A 20,416-nucleotide genomic window follows, 5' to 3' on the forward strand; every position below is an offset into this window, starting at 1 on the left:
TGGGGGTGTCCCTGCAGGTCACTGTCCCCACCCCTGGGTCTGGGGGTGTCCCTGCAGGTCACTGTCCCCATCCCCAGGCCTGGGGGTGTCCCTGCAGGTCACTGTCCCCAGGCCTGGGGCTGTCCCTGCAGGTCACTGTCCCCATCCCCGGGCCTGGGGGTGTCCCTGCAGGTCACTGTCCCCAGGCCTGGGGCTGTCCCTGCAGGTCACTGTCCCCATCCCCAGGCCTGGGGCTGTCCCTGCAGGTCACTGTCCCCAGGCCTGGGGCTGTCCCTGCAGGTCACTGTCCCCATCCCCGGGTCTGGGGGTGTCCCTGCAGGTCATTGGGGCTGTCCCTGCAGGTCACTGTCCCCATCCCCGGGCCTGGGGGTGTCCCTGCAGGTCACTGGGGGTGTCCCTGCAGGTCACAGCCACTGTCCCCAGGCCTGGGGCTGTCCCTGCAGGTCACTGTCCCCATCCCCAGGCCTGGGGGTGTCCCTGCAGGTCACTGTCCCCATCCCCGGGTCTGGGGGTGTCCCTGCAGGTCATTGGGGGTGTCCCTGCAGGTCACAGCCATGGTCCCCAGGCCTGGGGGTGTCCCTGCAGGTCAGTGGGGGTGTCCCTGCAGGTCACTGTCCCCATCCCCGGGTCTGGGGGTGTCCCTGCAGGTCACTGTCCCCATCCCCAGGCCTGGGGGTGTCCCTGCAGGTCACTGTCCCCATCCCCAGGCCTGGGGCTGTCCCTGCAGGTCACGGCCGCCGCCTCCAGAACCAACCTCAACGAAAAGGGAATGCGCAGCCCTTGTCAGTCTTCAAAAACACCAAAGTTATTGCACTTCAAAAATACAACAGATCTGTGGTTCGAGCCCCCCCTCCCCTCCCACCCCCCGCCCCCCCCATGGCTTCTGCTCAACTAAAACGAGTCACTACTGCACAAACCTCTACACTTCCCTTGGGATTAGGTCAAAATTCCAAACGTGTCTCTTTACATGAGGTGCAGAGCTGCTGGAGCTCCGAGCTAGACCAGTGCCACTGCCAAGCGGGCATCTCCCCCCTGGCACCCCATGCCCCCAGTCCCACCCCTCCAAACCCCCCTCTATCCTCTCTGGGCCATCCAACCCCCCCAGAGCCCTCCCCGCTCCCCCCTCCCGCCCCGCCCCGGACTCACACGTCCAGCAAAACCTTTAGATTAATTAAGGAATGATTAATTAACAAGAGGATCAAACTGCACACGGCTTTGGAGATGCAGGGTGGGTGTCCTGGAGGTGTGCAGGGAGCTCCCCCGATCCCGGGATCCAGGTGAGGGAGGATCATGCCTGGCTTAAGACACTTTCTTTACTTCAGGCTCCAGTTCAGGGTCAGGCTCTGAGTGGGGTCGTTTTCCAACCAAGAAGCAGCTCAATGACTTTTGTTTTTTGTTTTGTTTGTGTCGTTTTTTGTTTTTTTTTTTGTTTTTTTTCTTTTTTTCTCTCGTTTTAATGATTAATTTGGAATAGGAAAGTCACAGGAGATGAGGGAGGGAGGGAGATGAGTGGGAGAGGAACGTTCTCCCCCTCCTCCAGTTTAATAAGCACCAGAGTATTCAAGTCTGTCCGTTGGGAATTCCGAGCCGTGGCTGCAGTCAGCAGGCAGAGACTAAACCTTTCTCGTAAGAGCAGCGTCGTTTGGGCTGGGGTCCCTCATCATCATCATCCTCCTCCTCATCCTCCTCCTCGTCCTCCTCCGAGGATGAGCTGTCCAGTGTTAAATCCACAACATCCGCCGGGGCTTTGCCGTTCTCGCCGGTGCCGTTGGCCGTGGCCAGGAGCCCGTTCACCTCCGAGGAACCTGAGGAGGAGGAGGAGGAGGAGCTGAAACCAGCCCTGCCCAGCTCAGGGAGGGATCCAGCACCCCTGGCTGCTCAGCCTGGACAAGGGAAGGCTGCAGGGAGAGCTCAGAGCCTAAAGGGGCTGCAGGAGAGCTGGAGAGGGACTGGGGACAAGGCATGGAGGGACAGGACACAGGGAGTGGCTCCCACAGCCAGAGGGAATATTGGGGAGAAATTCCTCCTTGTGATGCCCTGGCACAGGGTGCCCAGAGCAGCTGTGGCTGCCCCTGGATCCCTGGCAGTGCCCAAGGCCAGGCTGGACAGTGCTTGGGCAGTAGAAGGTGCAACCTAGGACCATGGAAGGTGTCCCTGCCATGGCAGGGGTGGCACTGGATGGTCCTGCAGGTCCCCTCCAACCCCAGCCGTGCTGGAATTGTGTGATTTCCCCCAGGGTTTGCAGCCCTGCTCACCTAGAACCAGGATGGGACACTGGGGGCTGCAGCTCCGCTCCTTCTCGGCTCGGATGGGGCACCAGGAGCCATCCACCAGGTACTCGATCTCATCTGCATCTTCACATTCTGTCAGGATCTTGGACAGGAGCCTGCAGAGGGGACACAGGAGCTGTCACAGCCCTGGCAATCAGCAGGGTGTGTGCAGTGACCCTGGAGCCAAAGGAACCTCTGCTGAGAGCCTTGGAGCCACGGACTTTATTCCCCATAAAACCAGTGCAGGTTCTGACTGTGCAAATCCATCCCAGCCCTTCCTGTCCATGCACCCAAATCATCAACTACCAGTTTAATTAGCTGCAATTAAAGACAGCTTTGCCTCTTCACCCAGGCTCCCAGGCACTGTTTCCAGGCAGGCCCTGCTGCCCCATCCCATGGGACATTCCCAGCAAGGCTTTAGCAAAAGGTGAGAGATCCTTTGGCATTGGGAACTCAGCAATCCAACCAGCAGCACTTCCCTTCCTTCCTAGTTTTATTTCCCAAATCTCCACAAGAGCCACCAGAACAACATTCCTGCATCAGGAACACCATGAAAATCCACCTGGAATGAGGTGTATTTTGTATTTCTCTGATTGCAGAGAAACTGGGCACTTGCTTCATTCCCTGTGTCCCAGCGTTTGCCTGGGATGTTTATTTGGAAATCCCTCCTGGACTTGAGCACTTTCCTTCAGGAGGAAGGAGAACTCTTAGTGGAAAGACTTCCAAGGTCAGGAGAACTTTGTGGCACCCCAGTGGGAGTTTCAGCTTTCCCCAGCTCCTGCAGGAATTGCTCCCACAGCCAATCCCATCACCAGCACAGCAACCACCAAGCTGCAGCTCCCAAAAAAAGCTGAACAGGCCCTGAGGATGCCAGACCTGACCAAGCACCTCGGGCTCTTTCCTGCCTCCCAGCACCCAGCTGAGTGCCAGCTTCCCTCCCTCACTCCCAGGCAATCTGGGAAGGACTTCACCCAACACAACTGGCACCAAACCAGCCCTGAGCAGGGACCAAGGTGTGCTGAGCCCTCCCCAGGGCCATCCTGCTGCTCCTGGTGCAGGACACGGGCACGGCTGACCCGTGTGGGTCCCACAGTCCCACCCCTCACAGCCTCCCCTTCATCTCCCCCTGCCAGAGATCTCCAAGAACTGGATTTTCCTGTCAGGGCTGGCCAGGGGACAAAGCAAACAGGTTATCAGTGCTGAGGCTGCTCCAGGCTGCCTGCAAAGCCACAGCTCCTGGATCTGCCCAGGGCCCACACGGCAGCGACGCTGCAGGAGCCCTCGGTGAGGCTGGGACAGACTGGTCTGCTCACTGCCCTGTGCCAGGGCAGCTCAGCCACCCCAAACATCACCCCAAACTCTCCCTGCTCTTGAGGGAACCTGCAGTGAGGGCCAATCACACAGCCATGAGGGTGGAGACCATTTCCCAGCAGGCAGGAACCACGTGTGCTGTTCCACCAGCCCTGGTCAGTCCACAGAAGGCTCCCAGCATTTGGGGGCACAAAGGTGCTCCCAAACTCACCCCAAAAATGCTGCACCACAAGCCTGTTACCCCCCAGCACATTCCCACTTGCTCTAACACACCAAAACACTGAAACCAGAATATTATCCAGCAGCAGAATAAACTTTGAACAGTTTCAAAGTGAACTTCAACCAAGAGCTGGATGCTGCACCCAGCGGGGAAGGGCAAAGGGCAGAGAGGTGCAAAGCTCACCCATCAATGATGAGCTGGTCGTAGGGGGCAGGTTTGTCACACACAGGGCACATCCATGTGGGCTTTTTCTCATTCATCTGTAGGTAGAAGACGGCATCAAAGCACTGCAGGTGTGCACAGGTCTCGGCCCGGCACGGCACCGACAGGCGCATCTTCACCAGCTGTGGGGGCAGAGAGCAGAGCATCAGCCAGGACAGCGGGGAGGAACCCCAGATCCCCTCAGCAGGAAAAACATTTAATTTGGGAGTTGGTAAAGCTGCTCTGGGAGTATGGATTGGGTTCTTGACAAAAGCAGGCTAAAACAGAGCTGGAGCTGTTTGGTTCTGGATTAAACTGGGAGAGCTGGAGAGAGACTGGGGACACAGGATGGAGGGACAGGACACAGGGAGGGGTTCCCCACACCCTAGAGGGGATATTGGGAAGGTGCTGAGGCCCTGGCACAGAGTGGATCCCTGGCAGTGCCCAAGGCCAGGCTGGAGCAGCCGGGCACAGTGGGAGGTGTCCCTCTCTGTGTCCCTGGATGGTTTAAGCTCCCTTCCAAGCCAAACCCCAAGGCCAGGAGGAGCCTGCAGGGTCTCACCGGACAGATGAGGGACACTCGGACCCCGGTGGTGGCGATTTCACTGTCAGGGTCCAGGCGTAGCTTCTCCTTCACTGCAGGGAGAGCAGAGGACACAGCATTGAACCAAAGGCAGCCTCAGCAGGACTGTGCAGCACAGGGGGAGCAGCTCAGCCAGCCCTGGGCTGTGTGTGGGGAGCACTTTCCCTGTCAGGCAGGGAATGAACACATGGACCTGGGGTTAATTCCCTCCTGAGCAGCAGCATTTGGGGAAATGTCTCCCCACAAGTGAGCAAACAGAGAGGGAAAGCACATCCCATCCTTCTGCCATCAGGTTATCAAGCCTCCTCCCAGCACTGCTGGGCTGCCACTCCATGCCCTCACCACTGGCACCTCCCTTATTCCAGAACGTTCCACAGGAAGCACAAGCAGGCCCAGAGGTAGCCAGGCAGACAGCTCAGAGCGAGGCAGCCATGCAAGACCGGGCACAGCAGCCACCCAGCACAGGTCTGGCAAGAATCAGCCGTCAGCAAAGGAGGAATCCTGCCCCTGCTGCTGCAGCCTGAAAGCAAAACCCAGAGGAGCAGCAGGGAAATCAAAGCAAGCAGCAGATGGGCAGGTCCCACGTGTGCAGGTCCCACACCAAGGTGCAAAAATCAACAAAAACCAGCTTTGAACTGCTCCCCAAGTCCTGAGGAGGAGCTGCTGCTCCCACTGCTGTCTGCAACTGCCTCTGACACTTCCATCACCGTTTTTCTTTGGAGCAAGTCAACCATTTCTTTTGACCTTTTCAGATCATAACAAGATGTCTCCAGACAATGAGGCTGCATGCAGCTCCACAACACCCAGCTTTAATTAGAGAGTGACTTCTCAGATGTGAAATTCCCAGGAGATTACAAGATTTGGGCTTGTTTTCCTCACATTAGGAGCCTTTTCATCCAAGCTTAATTTTTTATGAAGTTCTTTGTAAGAGCTCTCTCTGTGCATCAATTATTGGGAGACCTGGGAAGGAGAATTTTCTAGGATCTCCAGATCAGGATTTTGGATCCAAAGCCGTGATCTGTTCTCAGACACTGTTCCTGTATTAAGTTCTGCAGAATTTTATGCAAAGCAAGATGAGTCAGCAGTGAGATGTGACTGAAGCCAAAGGGCAGCTTCAGTGACAGAGAATTATTTGCAGAGCAGACCAGAGCTAGAAAAGCAAAGTTTAGGATCTCCTCAGGCTGGCCAGTTTGGGATATCCAAACAACTTCCAAGCATGAAAACATGAAGGAGCTTAAGTAAGACACTGCTCTTATTTGGTTTTCTTTAAAGTCACCAAATACAACTGATCCTGCCTGAAATGCAGGTGCCTGCAGGCTGGACACACCTGGAGCCATCACCTTCCCTGGGAGCTGCCACCCACCCCCAAGGCTGGCAGGCTGAGGAGGCTCAGCCTGGAGAAGAGAAGGTTGAGTGGAGACCTCCCAGAACATTCCAGGGATGCTGCAAAGGGGCTCTGCATTGGGAGCTGTACTGACAGCACAAGGGGGAATGGCTTGAAGAGAGGAAATTGGGGTTAAGATGTGCAGGAGAAATTCTCCCTGTGGGCAGGCCCTGGCACAGGTGCCCAGAGCAGGCTGGGGATCCCTGGCAGTGCCCAGGGCCAGGCTGGACACTGGGGACAGTGGGAGTGTCCCTGCCATGGCAGGGGTGGCACTGGATGAGCTTTAAGGTCCTTCCAACCCAAACTATGCTGGGATTCCCTGGCATTTCTTGTCCTTGGGAGGAGTTCTCCAGGATCTGGGCAGTTTTAAAGACCATCAGGATCACGGGGTCAGCTCTCCCACGCAGAACGAAACAGTGAGAAGGTTTTGTCCAGCAACATGAGAAACTGGGAATCTTCCACACTCATGAGCTCCAAGTCAGAGTCCACCTTGGAAAAGTACCTTCCCCTCATTTCCAGTAATTTTTACATGAGCCTCATACCAGGAGGATTTACCTGAGTGGTTTGGGATAAGCATCTCTGGGGACCATCTCTTCTCTGAAGCTCTCAAGGCATATCAAAGTGCTGCTGGTGACATCCCAGTGCCACCCCAAGGAGTGCCAGGGCCTGGGGCAGCAGGACATTGTCACCAGGATCCCTCGCTCCAGCAATGTCCTTTGGGAATCCCGAGGTCAGTGCTGCTCAGACTGACTCAGCTGAAGGCATGAAGCCCTTCCAGTGACACCGACAGCGGCACAAATCCTACATCCACCTACAGGGAGAGCCACCAGAACCACGGCTTTGGGGTGACCTCCCACGGCTCACACACAGCTCTGCAAGTCTGTTCAGATAAAAAGTGGGGGTTTACACAGCTGGAGGGGAGCACGGGTGTGCAAGGTGGTGGTTGCTCCCCAGCAGGCTGCAGACAGGCAGGCCCCTCCTCAGCCACTCACCCAGCGCTTTGCAGAGCTCCGGGTGCTTGATGCCGATGGTTTTCAACCTCTGCAGCAGCTCTGCTGAGGTCATCTGCCGCACCAGGTACAGCCCCACCGAGTAGCTCTGGGGAGAGAGAGGGAGGAGAGGATGAGGAGGCTGCTCTGCAGGGCTGCCTGGGCGGCCCTGGTGCTCCCTGGGCTCTCACCTTGCCGTAGTTGCCCCAGGTGACCGTGATGCGGTTGGTGGCCGCTGACAGGTACATGAGGTGGGTGAGGTTGATGGGCCTGCAGGGCCTCTTGGGTTCCACCCCGGGTTTGTTTGAGGGGTAGTAGCCCTAGAGCAGGAAGATGAAATACAGATAGTTATTATTTTACTCAAGGTACATTTGTTGATCACCTCCATTAAACAGCACTCTCAGGGATGGGGGGAAGGAGCTGGGTACAGCTGCAGCACAATTAAACAGCATCGAGCCTTTATACAGAACAGCTCATTAACAACATGGCTAATCCATGAAAAAATTAGCTTTAACCTAAGCAGTGCACTTCTGTAGTGTGGCAGAGCCATTTCCTTCCCCACTCCCCAAACTTCCCCAGCTTTCCCTGGGCAGCGCTCACCGGCACGGAGCAGTAGCTGTGGTTCACCTTGACGGCGATGTTGGGAGGGTACTGATCCTCCTGGGGGGAACTGGTGTCTGTGTAGCAGATTCTGGGCAGAAACAACACATCCCATAATATCCCACCACTCTGCACAGCTCCAGCAGCCCCAATCCCATCCCAATCCCAATCCCATCCCAACCCACGCTCCCTCAGCACAGCCCATCCAGGGGCGACTCTGCTGTTTCTGCTCCAGGTTCAAAAGTGGAATTTAAGAGGCCCAAGAACAAAAAGTTCACTGGAAAACTGGAAATTCTCTCTGGAGCCATGAAATCCATGTTGGAACTTGCTGGAACATTCCCTCCTGCCCTGCTCTGCCCCTGATGCTCAATGAGCCCAGCCCAGACCTACCTGAGCACCACCTGAACCGATTTCACGCCGGGTTGCAACTCCCTGATAAATGAAAGAACAGAAAACTTCGAATTAATTATGTAAAAAAAAAAAATCCCCACCCCCAAAAGAATCACCCAAACCAGCTGCCAGACTCAAGAACTTCAGTTGTTCCTAATTTTTTTAAATAGAACTTCAAAAAATTACCTCCCAGAACTTTATTTAAATTGTACAATTCCCCTTGCAAATATCAGGTTCTGTAATTATTATTTTCTTTTCCTGATGCACCAACTCACAGCTTTTCTCTGGGTTTTTAAAACTGCTCAGGAGCCTTCTGGTGATTTGTGAGAATTTATAAAAACTGGGTTTTAAGGTCAGGTTTACCTGACTGTGTTCAAGACTCTCTGTGTTTAATTAATTATTCAGCTGAAGCTGCTCATGCAAACCAAGGGACTGAATATTAAGGCCCCACTGTGAATATTGCAGCCTCCATCAGGGCTGTTCCTGACAGGATTTTAACTGCAATCAGGAAAGAAAAGGAAGACACAACAAGGATGTTTTACCAGGAGGCAAAATAACCAAGATATTCTTCCTCCAGCTCTTTAATTGATGAGAAAGATGAATAGTCAAAGGTTTTATGTTGAATTTTTGGATGAATTCTTCTGCATGAAGTGAGCAGGTCAGCCAAGAGGAAACCTCCGTGCCCACACTGCCACCTCTGAGGGGAGCCTTTGTTTGCCTCAAAAGTTGCATCACATTCAGTGGCACCCTGGCACCAAACCTGGCAATCAGGGGACATTCAGTGGCACCTTGGACCAAACCTGGTGATCAGGGACATTCAGTGGCACTTTGGAACCAAATGTGATAATCTGGGGACATTCAGTGGCACCTGGAACCAAATGTGATAATTTGGGGACACTCAGTGGCACCCTGGCACCAAACCTGGTATTCCCAGCGAGTGCATCTTCTGCCTCTGGGTGCTTCCACCTCCTGGAAATTTGTTTTCCTTCAGAATCCCAGATTGGAATTACCATCTGACAGAGGTCAGGGTAAATCCTGATCCCAGCTGGTTCCTCCCCACCAAGGAAGTTCCTTTCAGATGCAAAGAGCTGCACACTCTGCCTTTTCACACACTCACAGCAGCAGCTCAGCAGAGAATTTAGCTCATCCAGGAGCTCATCCCCATTTTCCTGCCCAAATGCACCATTCCAGAGGGAGATCAGAGCAGCACAAGTGCAACTTAAGGAGCTGCATGGGGAATTTGCAGCTCCCAGTGCCCCCAAAGCTTTTGCTGTACACGAGGAGCAGCCTGGTGTCCTCACCCAGAGAACAAAAGCTTCCACAGCAGGGAGCACTGGGGAGTGATGCAATGGTGCAGCTGCATTTTCTGCAGCTGTTAATGCCCAGTGAGGAGTACCTGGAATTTCTGATCAGCTCCACTTGTCTTGGTGTTAATGCAAAAATGCACGGGCTTTCCTGAAGCTTCTCATTATTCTGTGGGACTGAGGAGGGAAGAAAAGAGCGTCCATCAAACTGAGAGCAGCAGCTCTGAGCACCAGGTGATTGCCATGCTCTGTTTGTCTCCAAGTCTTGTTTTCTCCCACCCCCCAGAACTGCAGTTTTCACCTGTTTTGGTAATTCTGCTTTGATTAAAGCTTTGCTCATTTATTCTCACTGTTCAGTGCAACCAGCACAGGCTTTGGATTTGATTTTTCTCCTTTTTAAATTACTTTTTCAAGAGCCATCAGCTCAGCACATCAGTGGTGTCACAGTGTGACCACATCCTCAAGAAGCCCAAGAGGAGACCTGAGCCTGACCCAAAAGCCCAAAACCAACCCAGCCAGAGCAGAGTTCTGGAAAAGAAAGAAAACAAGCCCAGCAACAAAAACCATTAGCTCAGATAATGAAAAAGCAACACAAAAAGCAGCTGGAAGAGACAAAACACGACTTCAAACCCCCTGACCTTGAGGGTGGGACAGCAGCTCTGCTCAGAGGGGCTGCAGAGAGCCCAGCATGAACTGGGGCCTTCTGCACACTGAGAATTTGAACATCAAATTTAATGCATTTAATGTGGGGAAGATGAAGTTTGAGACCTGGGAAACTTTTGGTGCAAGCTGTGCTTCAACCCAAACATGTTTTATTTTTTTATTTTCAGTTTTGTGTCTCTAAGCAAAGTTCAGAGCCTGAGCTGCTGAAAGTCACGGGAGGAACACAAAGAGGAAGTGCTAAAACAGCTTTTTAAAAATCATTTAGCAGGAATTGGGTGTTTTGCTTTGTCTCACTTCCATTGCATGGTTACTCAAAGCCACCAGGAGTTCAGAAGGAGGGAAATGCACTTTTGTATGAAAAAGAGGAGATGAAGGAAGGGTAAAACCTCAGCAGCTCTTGGAAGACCTGGTGACAACTTGAGTCACTCCAGGTGCTTCCCCTCTGGTCCCTTTTCTGCTTTAAAAATGCAAATGGAACCTACAAAAATACATTTCAGAAGTAAGAATTAAGATATCTTTGTGGAACTTTCTGTTTAATTCCAGTTTCCGCCCAAATATCTCCTGACAAAAACAACCAGCAGAAAGTAAAACATTTCATGAGGTATTTTCAGCAAAGTGATGACTGACAAGGACAACAACAAAAAGTAATTTTAACGTTTCTGATTAAGAAACCGCCAATAAACTGAGCCCTGCTGATTGTTCAGCCACACAAAGACAAAGCAAAGCTGATTAGGAAAAGCGAGAAGCTGCTCACGGTTTGTTTTGCATTTTTGTCAGCTCGCTCTTTATACAGAAACCAAACTGCTGCTGGAATGGAAACCCAGCATGGGAGGTGCAGCGTGCTCAGGTGGGAGAGCTGAAGCTCCCAGGCTGCACAGAGACCCAGGCAGGGAAATCAGGGAGAGCCCAGCAGGGCCTGCCTGGCCCAGGGGAGCAGGGCCCAGGCTGAGATTAATGAGCAGGGCAGGGACATCCAGCGGCACCTGGAACCAAATGGGATAATCAGGGGACATCCAGTGGCACCTTGGACCAAACCTGGGAATGAGGGGACATTCAGTGGCACCTTGGAACAAACCTGGGGGATCAGGGGACATCCAGTGGCATTCTGGAACCAAACCTGGCTATCAGGGGACATCCAGTGGCACCCTGGTGATCTGGGGACACTCAGTGGCACCTGGAACCAAATGTGATAATCTGGGGACATTCAGTGGCACCTGGAACCAAACCTGAGAATCTGGGGACACTCAGTGGCACCTGGAACCAAATGTGATAATCTGGGGACATTCAGTGGCACCCTGGAACCAAACCTGGTGATCTGGGGACATTCAATGGCACCCAGGAACCAAATGTGATAATCTGGGGACATTCAGTGGCACCCTGGCACCAAACCTGGCAATCAGGGGACATTCAGTGGCACCTGGAACCAAACCTGGCAATCTGGGGACATTCAGTGGCACCTGGAACCAAACCTGGTGATCAGGGGACATTCAGTGGCACCTTGGAACCAAACCTGGTGATCTGGGGACATTCAGTGGCACCTGGAACCAAACATGGGAATCAGGGGACATTCAGTGGCACCCTGGCACCAAACCTGGTTATCAGGGGACATTCAGTGGCACCTTGGAACCAAATGGGATAACCTGGGGACATTCAGTGGCACCCTGGAACCAAACCTGTGACCAGGGGACACTCAGTGGCACCTTGGAACAAACCTGAGAATCTGGGGACATTCAGTAGAACCTTGGAACTAAATGTGATAATCTGGGGACATTCAGTGGCACCTTGGAACCAAACCTGGTGATCAGGGGACATTCAGTGGCACCCTGGAACCAAATGTGATAACCTGGGGACACTCAGTGGCACCCTGGCACCAAACCTGGCAATCAGGGGACATCCAGTGGCACCTGGAACCAAACCTGGCAATGTGGGGACATTCAGTGGCACCTGGAACCAAATGTGATAATCTGGGGACATTCAGTGGCACCCTGGAACCAAATGGGATAATCTGGGGACATTCAGTGGCACTCTGGAACCAAACCTGAGAATCTGGGGACATTCAGTGGCACCCTGGAACCAAATGGGATAATCTGGGGACATTCAGTGGCACTCTGGAACCAAACCTGAGAATCTGGGGACAGTCAGTGGCACCTGGAACCAAATCTGGTGATTAGGGGACATTCAGTGGCACCCTGGCAATCAGGGGACATCCAGTGGCACCCTGGAACTAAATGTGATAATCTGGGGACATTCAGTGGCACTTGGAACCAAATGTGATAATCTGGGGACATTCAGTGGCACCCTGGCACCAAACCTGGGAATGAGGGGACATTCAGTGGCACCCTGGAACCAAACCTGGTGATCAGGGAACATTCAGTGGCACTTGGAACTAAATGTGATAATCTGGGGACATTCAGTGGCACCCTGGCACCAAACCTGTGACCAGGGGACATCCAGTGGCACCCTGGAACCAAATGGGATAATTTGGGGACATCCAGTGGCACCTGGAACCAAACCTGGTGATTAGGGGACATTCAGTGGCACCTTGGAACCAAATGTGATAATCTCAGGACATTCAGTGGCACCCTGGAACAAACCTGGTTATCTGGGGACATTCAGTGGCACCTTGGAACCAAACCTGAGAATCAGGGACATTCAGTGGCACTTGGAACCAAACCTGAGAATCTGGGGACATTCAGTGGCACCTTGGAACCAAATGGGATAACCTGGGGACATTCAGTGGCTCCCTGGAACCAAACCTGGCAATGAGGGGACATTCAGTGGCACCCTGGAACCAAACCTGGCAATCTGGGGACATTCAGTGGCACCTTGGAACCAAATGGGATAACCTGGGGACATTCAGTGGCTCCCTGGAACCAAACCTGGCAATGAGGGGACATTCAGTGGCACCCTGGAACCAAATCTGGGAATCTGGGGACATTCAGTGGCACCCTGGAACCAAATCTGGGAATCTGGGGACATTCAGTGGCACCCTGGTGATCAGGGACATTCAGTGGCACCTGGAATCAAATGGGATAACCTGGGGACATCCAGTGGCACCCTGGCACCAAACCTGGTGATCTGGGGACATCCAGTGGCACCTTGGAACAAACCTGAGAATCTGGGGACATTCAGTGGCACCTGGAACCAAATGGGATAATCTGGGGACATTCAGTGGCACCTGGAACCAAACCTGGTGATCAGGGACATTCAGTGGCACCTGGAACCAAATGTGATAATCTGGGGACATTCAGTGGCACCTGGAATAAACCTGGTTATCAGGGGACATTCAGTGGCAGCTTGGAACCAAATGTGATAATTTGGGGACATTCAGTGGCACCTGGAACCAAACCTGGGGGATCAGGGGACACTCAGTGGCACCTTGGAACCAAACCTGAGAATCTGGGGACATTCAGTGGCACTCTGGCGATCAGGGGACATTCAGTGGCACCTTGGAACTAAATGTGATAATCAGGGGACATTCAGTGGCACCTGGAACCAAATGGGATAATCTGGGGACATCCAGTGGCACCTGGCACCAAACCTGGCAATGAGGGAACATCCAGTGGCACCCTGGCACCAAACCTGGTATTCCCAGCGAGTGCATCTTCTGCCCCTGAGTGTTTCCACCTCCTGGAAATTTGTTTTCCTTCAGAATCCCAGATTGGAATTGCTGCCTAACACACATTTAACACTGAGCAAACCATTCCCCACACAATTATCGTGTTTGAGCTTGACTCTGTCACCACTCAGCTGTTTTGTCACAGCATTAACGCCTTCCCTTCAAACGAAGAAGAAATTATATAAAATCTGACTAATTAGACCTTTATCTTTTTGTTTCTGCACAATCAAATCTTTATCTATTTTTCCCCCAAGCCACAACAAATATATTTTCAGCAAAGCCAGACCAGCTCAAGTTGTAGAATCATTGGTAGAGAACTCTGACATTACCACACGAATTTGTGAGACACTCAGCAGAACTCAACTTCTCTGGACACGCTGAATTTGCCACCAGAACATTCTATTTACCATCAGTTAACAACATTCTTTGTTTCTCCAAATTCAATAATGAAAAATCAGTCTCCACATCCCAAATTCAATAATGAGAAATCAGTCTCCACATCCCAAATTAAATAATGAGAAATCAGTCTCCACATCCCAAATTACATAATGAAAAATCAGTCTCCATATCCCAAATTAAATAATGAAAAATCAGTTTCCACATCCCAAATTAAATAATGAGAAATCAGTTTCCACACCCCAAAGAAAAAGCTCTTCCAGTTTTACTGGTTACCCCTCAAAACACACGGCACCACACACAAATAACTGTGACAAGCACACAAAATAAAGGTCAAAAATACAGTTTGAGGTGTTGCCACCCTCCTTTACCCATAGGATGCCTCAGGTCAGGGGTTTTTAGTGCTGGAAACATTCCAGCATTAGGGTGGAATATGGCTCCACAGGCCACAGGAAGCAAACAAGGTGGGATTCCAAAGTGAGCACGTTCCAGGTCTGAGGAAAATCCCAGGGTTTGGATTGGGAAGGACCTGAAGGATCCTCCCCATCCCAGCCCACAGGCAGGGACACCTTCACTGTGCCAGGCTGGCCTTGGGCACTGCCAGGGCAGCCACAGCCCCTCCTGCCCACCCTCACAGGGAGGAACTGCTCCCCAACATCCCAGCTAAACCTTTCCTCTTTTAATTTGGAACCATTCCCCCTTTCCCAGCACTCTGTAAAAAGCTGCTCGCCCTCTTTTATCAACCTTTAAGCCCAGAGATCAACATTTCTCTGTAAATTCTGAGTATGTGGGGAGAGAGAGGGGGGAAAGAGAAGAGAGAGAAAGGGGAAAAAAGAAAGAGAAAGGAGGGAAAGCGGGGGGGAAGAGAGGAGGGAGGAAGAGAGAGAAAGGGGAAAGAGAGATGGGGAAAGAAAAGAGAGAAAGGGGAAGAAGAGAGAGAGAGAAAGGGGGGAAAAGAGAAGACAGAGAAAAGGGGGGAAAAGAGAAGACAGAGAAAAGGGGGGAAAAGAAAAGACAGAGAAAAGGGGGGAAAAGAGAAGACAGAAAATGGGGGAAAAGAGAAGACAGAGAAAAGGGGGGAAAGAGAAGACAGAGAAAAGGGGGGAAAGAGAAGACAGAAAAGGGGGGAAAAGAGAAGACAGAGAAAAGGGGGGAAAGAGAAGACAGAGAAAAGGGGAAAAAGAAAAGAAAGAGAAAAGGGGGGAAAGACAAGACAGAGAAAAGAAAAGAAAGAGAAAAGGGGGGGAAAGAGAAGACAGAGAAAAGGGGGGAAAAGAGAGAAAGCAGGGGAAAAGAGAGAGAAAGCAGGGGAAAAGAAAGAAGGAAGGAGAGAAGGGTCCCACCACCCCATCCATCAGCCTTTCCTGCCACAAAACTTTAGAAACTCCTTAAAAACACAACTTATTCATCAACTTTATTCAACTTCTACCTCACTTATCACCTTTATTCAACTTACACCCTATTCACCAACACCCCCCCCAGACTCACCTAACTCTGTGGGTTTCAACAGCTCGTCCAGCGTGGTATAAAAGGGCAGCTTGACCAAGCGAACCTCGGGCTTGGCCACTTTGGGGGGCAACCTGCCCAGTCCGTTCAGGTATTTGCCGTAGAGGGCAGGGTAGTCGATGCTGGCGGCGGGCAGGCTGCGGGCCACGGCGCCGCCGCGCTCGTACGAGGAGTGCAGCGGCAGCGCCTCGGCACGGGGCGGCGCCGGCGGCGGCGGAGCCACCTCCGAGCCCTTCTTGTTGTAGCGAGTCTCGTAGAGCTCCTTGATCTTCTTGAACACCTCGGGGCTGCAGTCAAACTGGACCAGCTGCAAAGCTCGGGTCACTAGTTCGTGTTTTAGTCCGCTTTTACTCCTGCCAACAAAACCCAGCAACATCTGAAGATCTGAGACTCGGAAACTCATCACCATGTTCTGGGGGATAAAAAATTAAAAGATGTTCTCATAGTTATAAAAGGCAAAGGTTTAGTTGTCACTTTAGAACTACAAGGCAAGATATTTAAAATTTCCCCCTCAAAGAAAGACCCCAAACGTGTCCAAACCCGCTGCTGTCACCTGGTTTTGGTGCCCATTTCTTGGTTGAACACAGAGATCACCCATGGAAGGACAAAACCACAAGCACAGGCACCAAATGACTCCAAAATCACTTGGATAGGTGCTAAGCATCCTCAGGACAGCTCAGCTCAAAGGCCTAAAGCAGAGAAGAGCTCACAGAATCCTGCAGCAGCCTGAGCATCCAGAATTCCCAGAGAAATGTGGAAAACTTCATCCCAAACGGCGCCAGGGCAAGGCACAGGGAGGAAATCAAAATAACACGAACTGGGGCCACCAATCCTGGATTTCTGGATGGGAAAAGCCCTCCAGGATCCTCCCTACATCCACAGGATCTTTAAAAGCCCCCGTATTGTGGAGTGTGATTACTGAAGGGAGCAGTGTGTTCCCAGGAGAACAATGCTGAGATCCCAGCCTTGCAATTATCAAATTCAGTGTCTGATAAGCAGCAAAACCCAGCTCAGGCCTGGAACTGTCAGCAAAAGCCACAAGGCAAGTTCCCATCAGGAACCAGGAATTCTTCCTGAGCCCACAGCTCCAGGCTGGCATTTCAGATCCCCAAACAGCCTGAAAATTGCAAAGAAGCAGCTAATAAAGTCCATGGGCTGGAAAATTCAAGCTGCCCTGGAAATAAACTCCACACATATTCACTCCACATCCTTCCTGTTTGTGGGGAAATTCAAGAAGAAACCCCACAAAAAAAAAAAAATCCAGCAGATCTTCCCCAACCTCTACCCAACTCTTGAATCAATAATTAAAATGAAAGCATAAAAGATAATCTAACAGTCTTATAATTTCCTGGAATAAACCAGCTACAGATTTTTTATTTCTTTTTTAATTAAGAAATCTACAACTGTTTCCAGAAACATTTCACAGCCACTTTTGGATGTGTGGGAATTAGATGAGAGAGAAAAATGCCATTTGATTTTCTCCTTTTCCCTCACATATGTCATTTCATCTGAAACCCCAAAAGCTGTTATGTCACTGTCTGCAGTTAGAACTTTGGGAGTCGTGATGAGTCCCAAAATATCCCTGATGAGGGGAAAAAAGACTGATGACTAAAGAGGAGAGAAAAGATGTTTAATTGCCAGAAAGTCAGAATTTCAGAGGCCTGCATTCATGGTGCTGCTCCAGCACACACCACCTGTGAAATCCTGGAGAAATCTACTTTGTGCTTCACTTTTGTTCAACTCAAAAATAGAATCGGGATCATTAAGGGTGGAAAAGACCTCCAAGATCATCAAGTCTGATGAAATCCCACCAGGATCATTAAAGTGTGCTAGGAAATGGAGAGAACCTTGCTGTCCCCGAGGGATTCGGGGATAAAAGGTGCATTTGGAAAGATAAATTCATCAAGACACAGCAGCAGGAGGTGCCAGGGCATCCCAGGAGCTCCCTGTGGGAATTGCTCCTGGAGCCTCAGCCAGGGCTCTCGGCCTGCAAAGCGGAGCTGGAGCCCAGAATTTCCATTTTGAAGGAATTAAAGACGATGAGATTCGAGCAGCAAAACAACAACAAACCCCAGAGGAAGCAAAGCAAACCGAGGGCTCCAGGTTCCCCGTGCGAGCAGGGAGAGCACATGGAGTGCGGACACTCCCGACACTGCTGCGGTTCCGCCTCTCAGAACCCTCCGGGGACGGCTCTGAGCCCACACCGGCCACGGCTGAGCCCACACCGGGCACGGCCCCGAGCCCACACCGGGCACGGCCCCGAGCCCCGGCTCTGAGCCCACACCGGGCACCGAGCTCCATACCGGGCACGGCCCCGGGCCCCACACACCGGGCACGGCCCCGAGCCCCACACCGGGCCCCGAGCCCCACACCGGGCACGGCCTCGAGCCCCCCACACCGGGCACGGCTCTGAGCCCACACCGGGCACGGCTGAGCCAACACCGGGCACGGCCCCGGCCCCCACACGGCTCTGACCTCACACCAGGCACCGAGCTCCATACCGGGCACGGCTCCGAGCCCCCCACACCGGGCACCGAGCCCCACACACCGGGCACGGCCCCGAGCCCCACACACCGGGCACGACCCCGAGCCCCACACACCGGGCACGGCTCTGAGCCCACACCGGGCACGGCTCTGAGCCCCACACAGGGCACGGCTCTGAGCCCACACCGGGCACGGCCCCGAGCCCACACCGGGCACGGCTCTGAGCCCCACGCAGGGCACGGCTCTGACCCCACACACCGGGCATGGCTCTGAGCCCCACACACCGGGCACGGCTCTGAGCCCACACCGGGCACGGCCCCGAGCCCACACCGGGCACGGCTCCGAGCCCCCCACACCGGGCACCGAGCCCCACACCGGGCACAGCTCCGGGCCCCACACCGGGCACGGCCCCGAGCCCCACACACCGGGCACGGCCCCGAGCCCCACACACCGGGCACGGCCCCGAGCCCCACACCGGGCACGGCCCCGAGCCCCCCAGGGACGGCACAGACCCCACCGGGGACGGCTCCGGGCCCCCAAAGCCTCTGCGGCCACCGCGGAGCCCGGAGAGCGCTCCGGGACCGCACGGGCAGGGCAGAGCCCCCCAAAACTCCGCTCCCGCCATGACGGCCATGCAGCCCCGTCCCCGCCGAGGGGCTGCTCGGGGAGCGCTGCCCGGGAACACTCCAGGGAACACTCCAGGGAACCCTTCCAGAGAACGCTCCCCGGCCACTGCCGTTGCTCCGTAACCGCCCTCAGCACCGGCTGCCCCCGGCCGCTGCCCCGGCTCCCTCAGAACCGGGATCCCGAGGGGACCGGGAAAGCTCCCGGTGCTTCCCGCGGCACGAAGCGCCTTGGAAACACAACTCCGAGCGTGGATTCGCTTCACCCATCCCAGAGGAGCCCTGCGGCCGCCTCCAGCCCCGGCAGTGCCGGTCCCAGCGGTGCCCCGAGCCCCGGACAGCTCCGCACCGAGCGCTCAGCCCCGGGAGGGCAGCGGGACCGGCCCGGGGGGCGCGGGCGCAGCAACAGCGCTCCTGGATCCCGGCAGTGAGCGGGGCAGGCCCGCGGCGGGGGCAGCCCCGAGGAGGGCGGGCAGCACCACGGCCCGGTTCGGTCCCGGGAGGTCCGGCGGGGGCTGCGGCCCTGAGGCCGGGGCGGGGCAGTCTCTGAGGTAAAAAGGCGAGGGGAAGGCCCCAGAGTGCCGCCCCCGCGGTTCGCAGCGCCGCCTCCCGCCTTCCCTCCGCGCCGGGAGCCGCCCGGTGCCGGCCGGGCCCCGCGGGCGGGGCGGCGGCGCCGCTTCCCTCACCTTCGCCTCCACCAGCTCCGCCGCCATCTTGGGCCTCCAGCGTCCACCGCGCCGGCCGCCGCCGCCGCCGGGTCACGTGACGCCCTCGCGCCGGCGGGAGGGCGGGGCCGCGCCGCCAGCGCCGCCCAATCGGAGCGCGCGCTCCTCGCTCCCCGGCCACGCCCAGCGAGCCACGCCCTGCCAGGCCACGCCTCCCCGGGAGTCTTAAAGGGGCCGCGCTCCGCTAAACCGGGGGAACGGCGGCGGGAGCGGGGCTGGGAGCGGTGGACGCTGGGATGGAGACGGCCCCGCAGGCACTGCGGGAGGGGGTGGGCAGGCGGTAGGGGGCTGCCCTCAAGATGGCGGCAGGTGGGTGCCCCAGGGTACGACAGGGCCCGGTGGGCCCGGCCCGAGGTTTCGCTCTCCTCCCCGGTGAGGAGAGAAGGGGATGGGGAAAGGTCCTGGTGCTACGGTTACCGGGGAAGGGAGGGCAGGGCAGGGGACTCTCCTGGCCAAAATTTGCTCCATGGCAGACACGTCCCAGAGACCCCTGAGCCTTCCTTCTCCCTTCCCCAGTAAGTGTTTGTGCCCCTTTCTGCAGCTTAACCCAGCGCTAATTAACAATGCCTTCCATATAATAATAATAGTAAATACTATCAATAATAATATTATTATTAATAATAACAATTATATATTGTACTTGGCATCTTTTTCCCCATAGGCAGCTGCAGTCTCTGCTCTGGGACAGGGACAGGAGCCCAGGAACATCTGGAGCTGTGCCAGGGGTTTGGGATGGAGCTCAGGGAAAGGTTCTGCCTCTGAGGGTGCTGGGCACTGCCCAGGCTCCCCAGGGAATGGGCACATTCCCACCCTGTCAGAGCTCCAGGAGCCTTTGGGACACGCTCTGGGACAGGGTGAGGTTGTTGGGGTGTCTGTGCAGGGCCAGGAGTTGGACTGGACGATTTCAGGGTAACTGCAGTGTTTGGGGTGAATTGCTGCACTAGGTGAGGTTTTCCAGCACTTTCCTCTCCGTGCCATCGACCCCACATACTAATTAAAGAAAAACGCAATTAACAGTTTCTCAGGAAGAGCGGGATGTTAATCAGGTTTCCCAGTTTTCCCTTCTAGGCTGGCAAAAGCCAGGGTCGGTGCTAAAACCCACCAGATTGCTATGGAAACCCCAAAGGCCGATAATTCATCCTGTCACG

At 54.2% G+C, this 20,416-nt stretch overlaps 1 protein-coding gene across 1 annotated transcript; it reads right to left on the reverse strand.

Moving 5' to 3' along the window:
- Positions 1–1,489: 1,489 nt before the first annotated feature.
- Positions 1,490–19,370, reverse strand: PIAS4 (protein inhibitor of activated STAT 4). Its single transcript, XM_074529034.1, has 11 exons — positions 19,230–19,370; positions 15,419–15,848; positions 9,345–9,429; positions 7,949–7,990; positions 7,559–7,649; positions 7,150–7,278; positions 6,962–7,067; positions 4,565–4,638; positions 3,985–4,145; positions 2,256–2,386; positions 1,490–1,805 (listed from the first exon to the last, which is right to left on the reverse strand). Exons 1-11 carry the CDS (start codon positions 19,254–19,256, stop codon positions 1,600–1,602), a joined length of 1,482 nt encoding a protein of 493 aa, XP_074385135.1. The 5' UTR covers positions 19,257–19,370; the 3' UTR covers positions 1,490–1,599.
- Positions 19,371–20,416: the final 1,046 nt, after the last annotated feature.

This window comes from Zonotrichia albicollis, chromosome 29 (assembly GCF_047830755.1).
Source record: "Zonotrichia albicollis isolate bZonAlb1 chromosome 29, bZonAlb1.hap1, whole genome shotgun sequence".
Classification (NCBI taxonomy): Eukaryota; Metazoa; Chordata; class Aves; order Passeriformes; family Passerellidae; genus Zonotrichia; species Zonotrichia albicollis.

Coding starts and splice junctions, on each gene's coding strand:
- PIAS4 (XM_074529034.1), bottom strand. CDS start 19,256: ATGGCGGCGGAGCTGGTGGAGGCGAAG. Junction 7,068..7,149: donor CCTGGGGCAACTACGGCAAG/GTGAGAGCCCAG, acceptor CTCTCTCCCCAG/AGCTACTCGGTGGGGCTGTA. Junction 4,639..6,961: donor GGAGCTCTGCAAAGCGCTGG/GTGAGTGGCTGA, acceptor CTCTCCCTGCAG/TGAAGGAGAAGCTACGCCTG.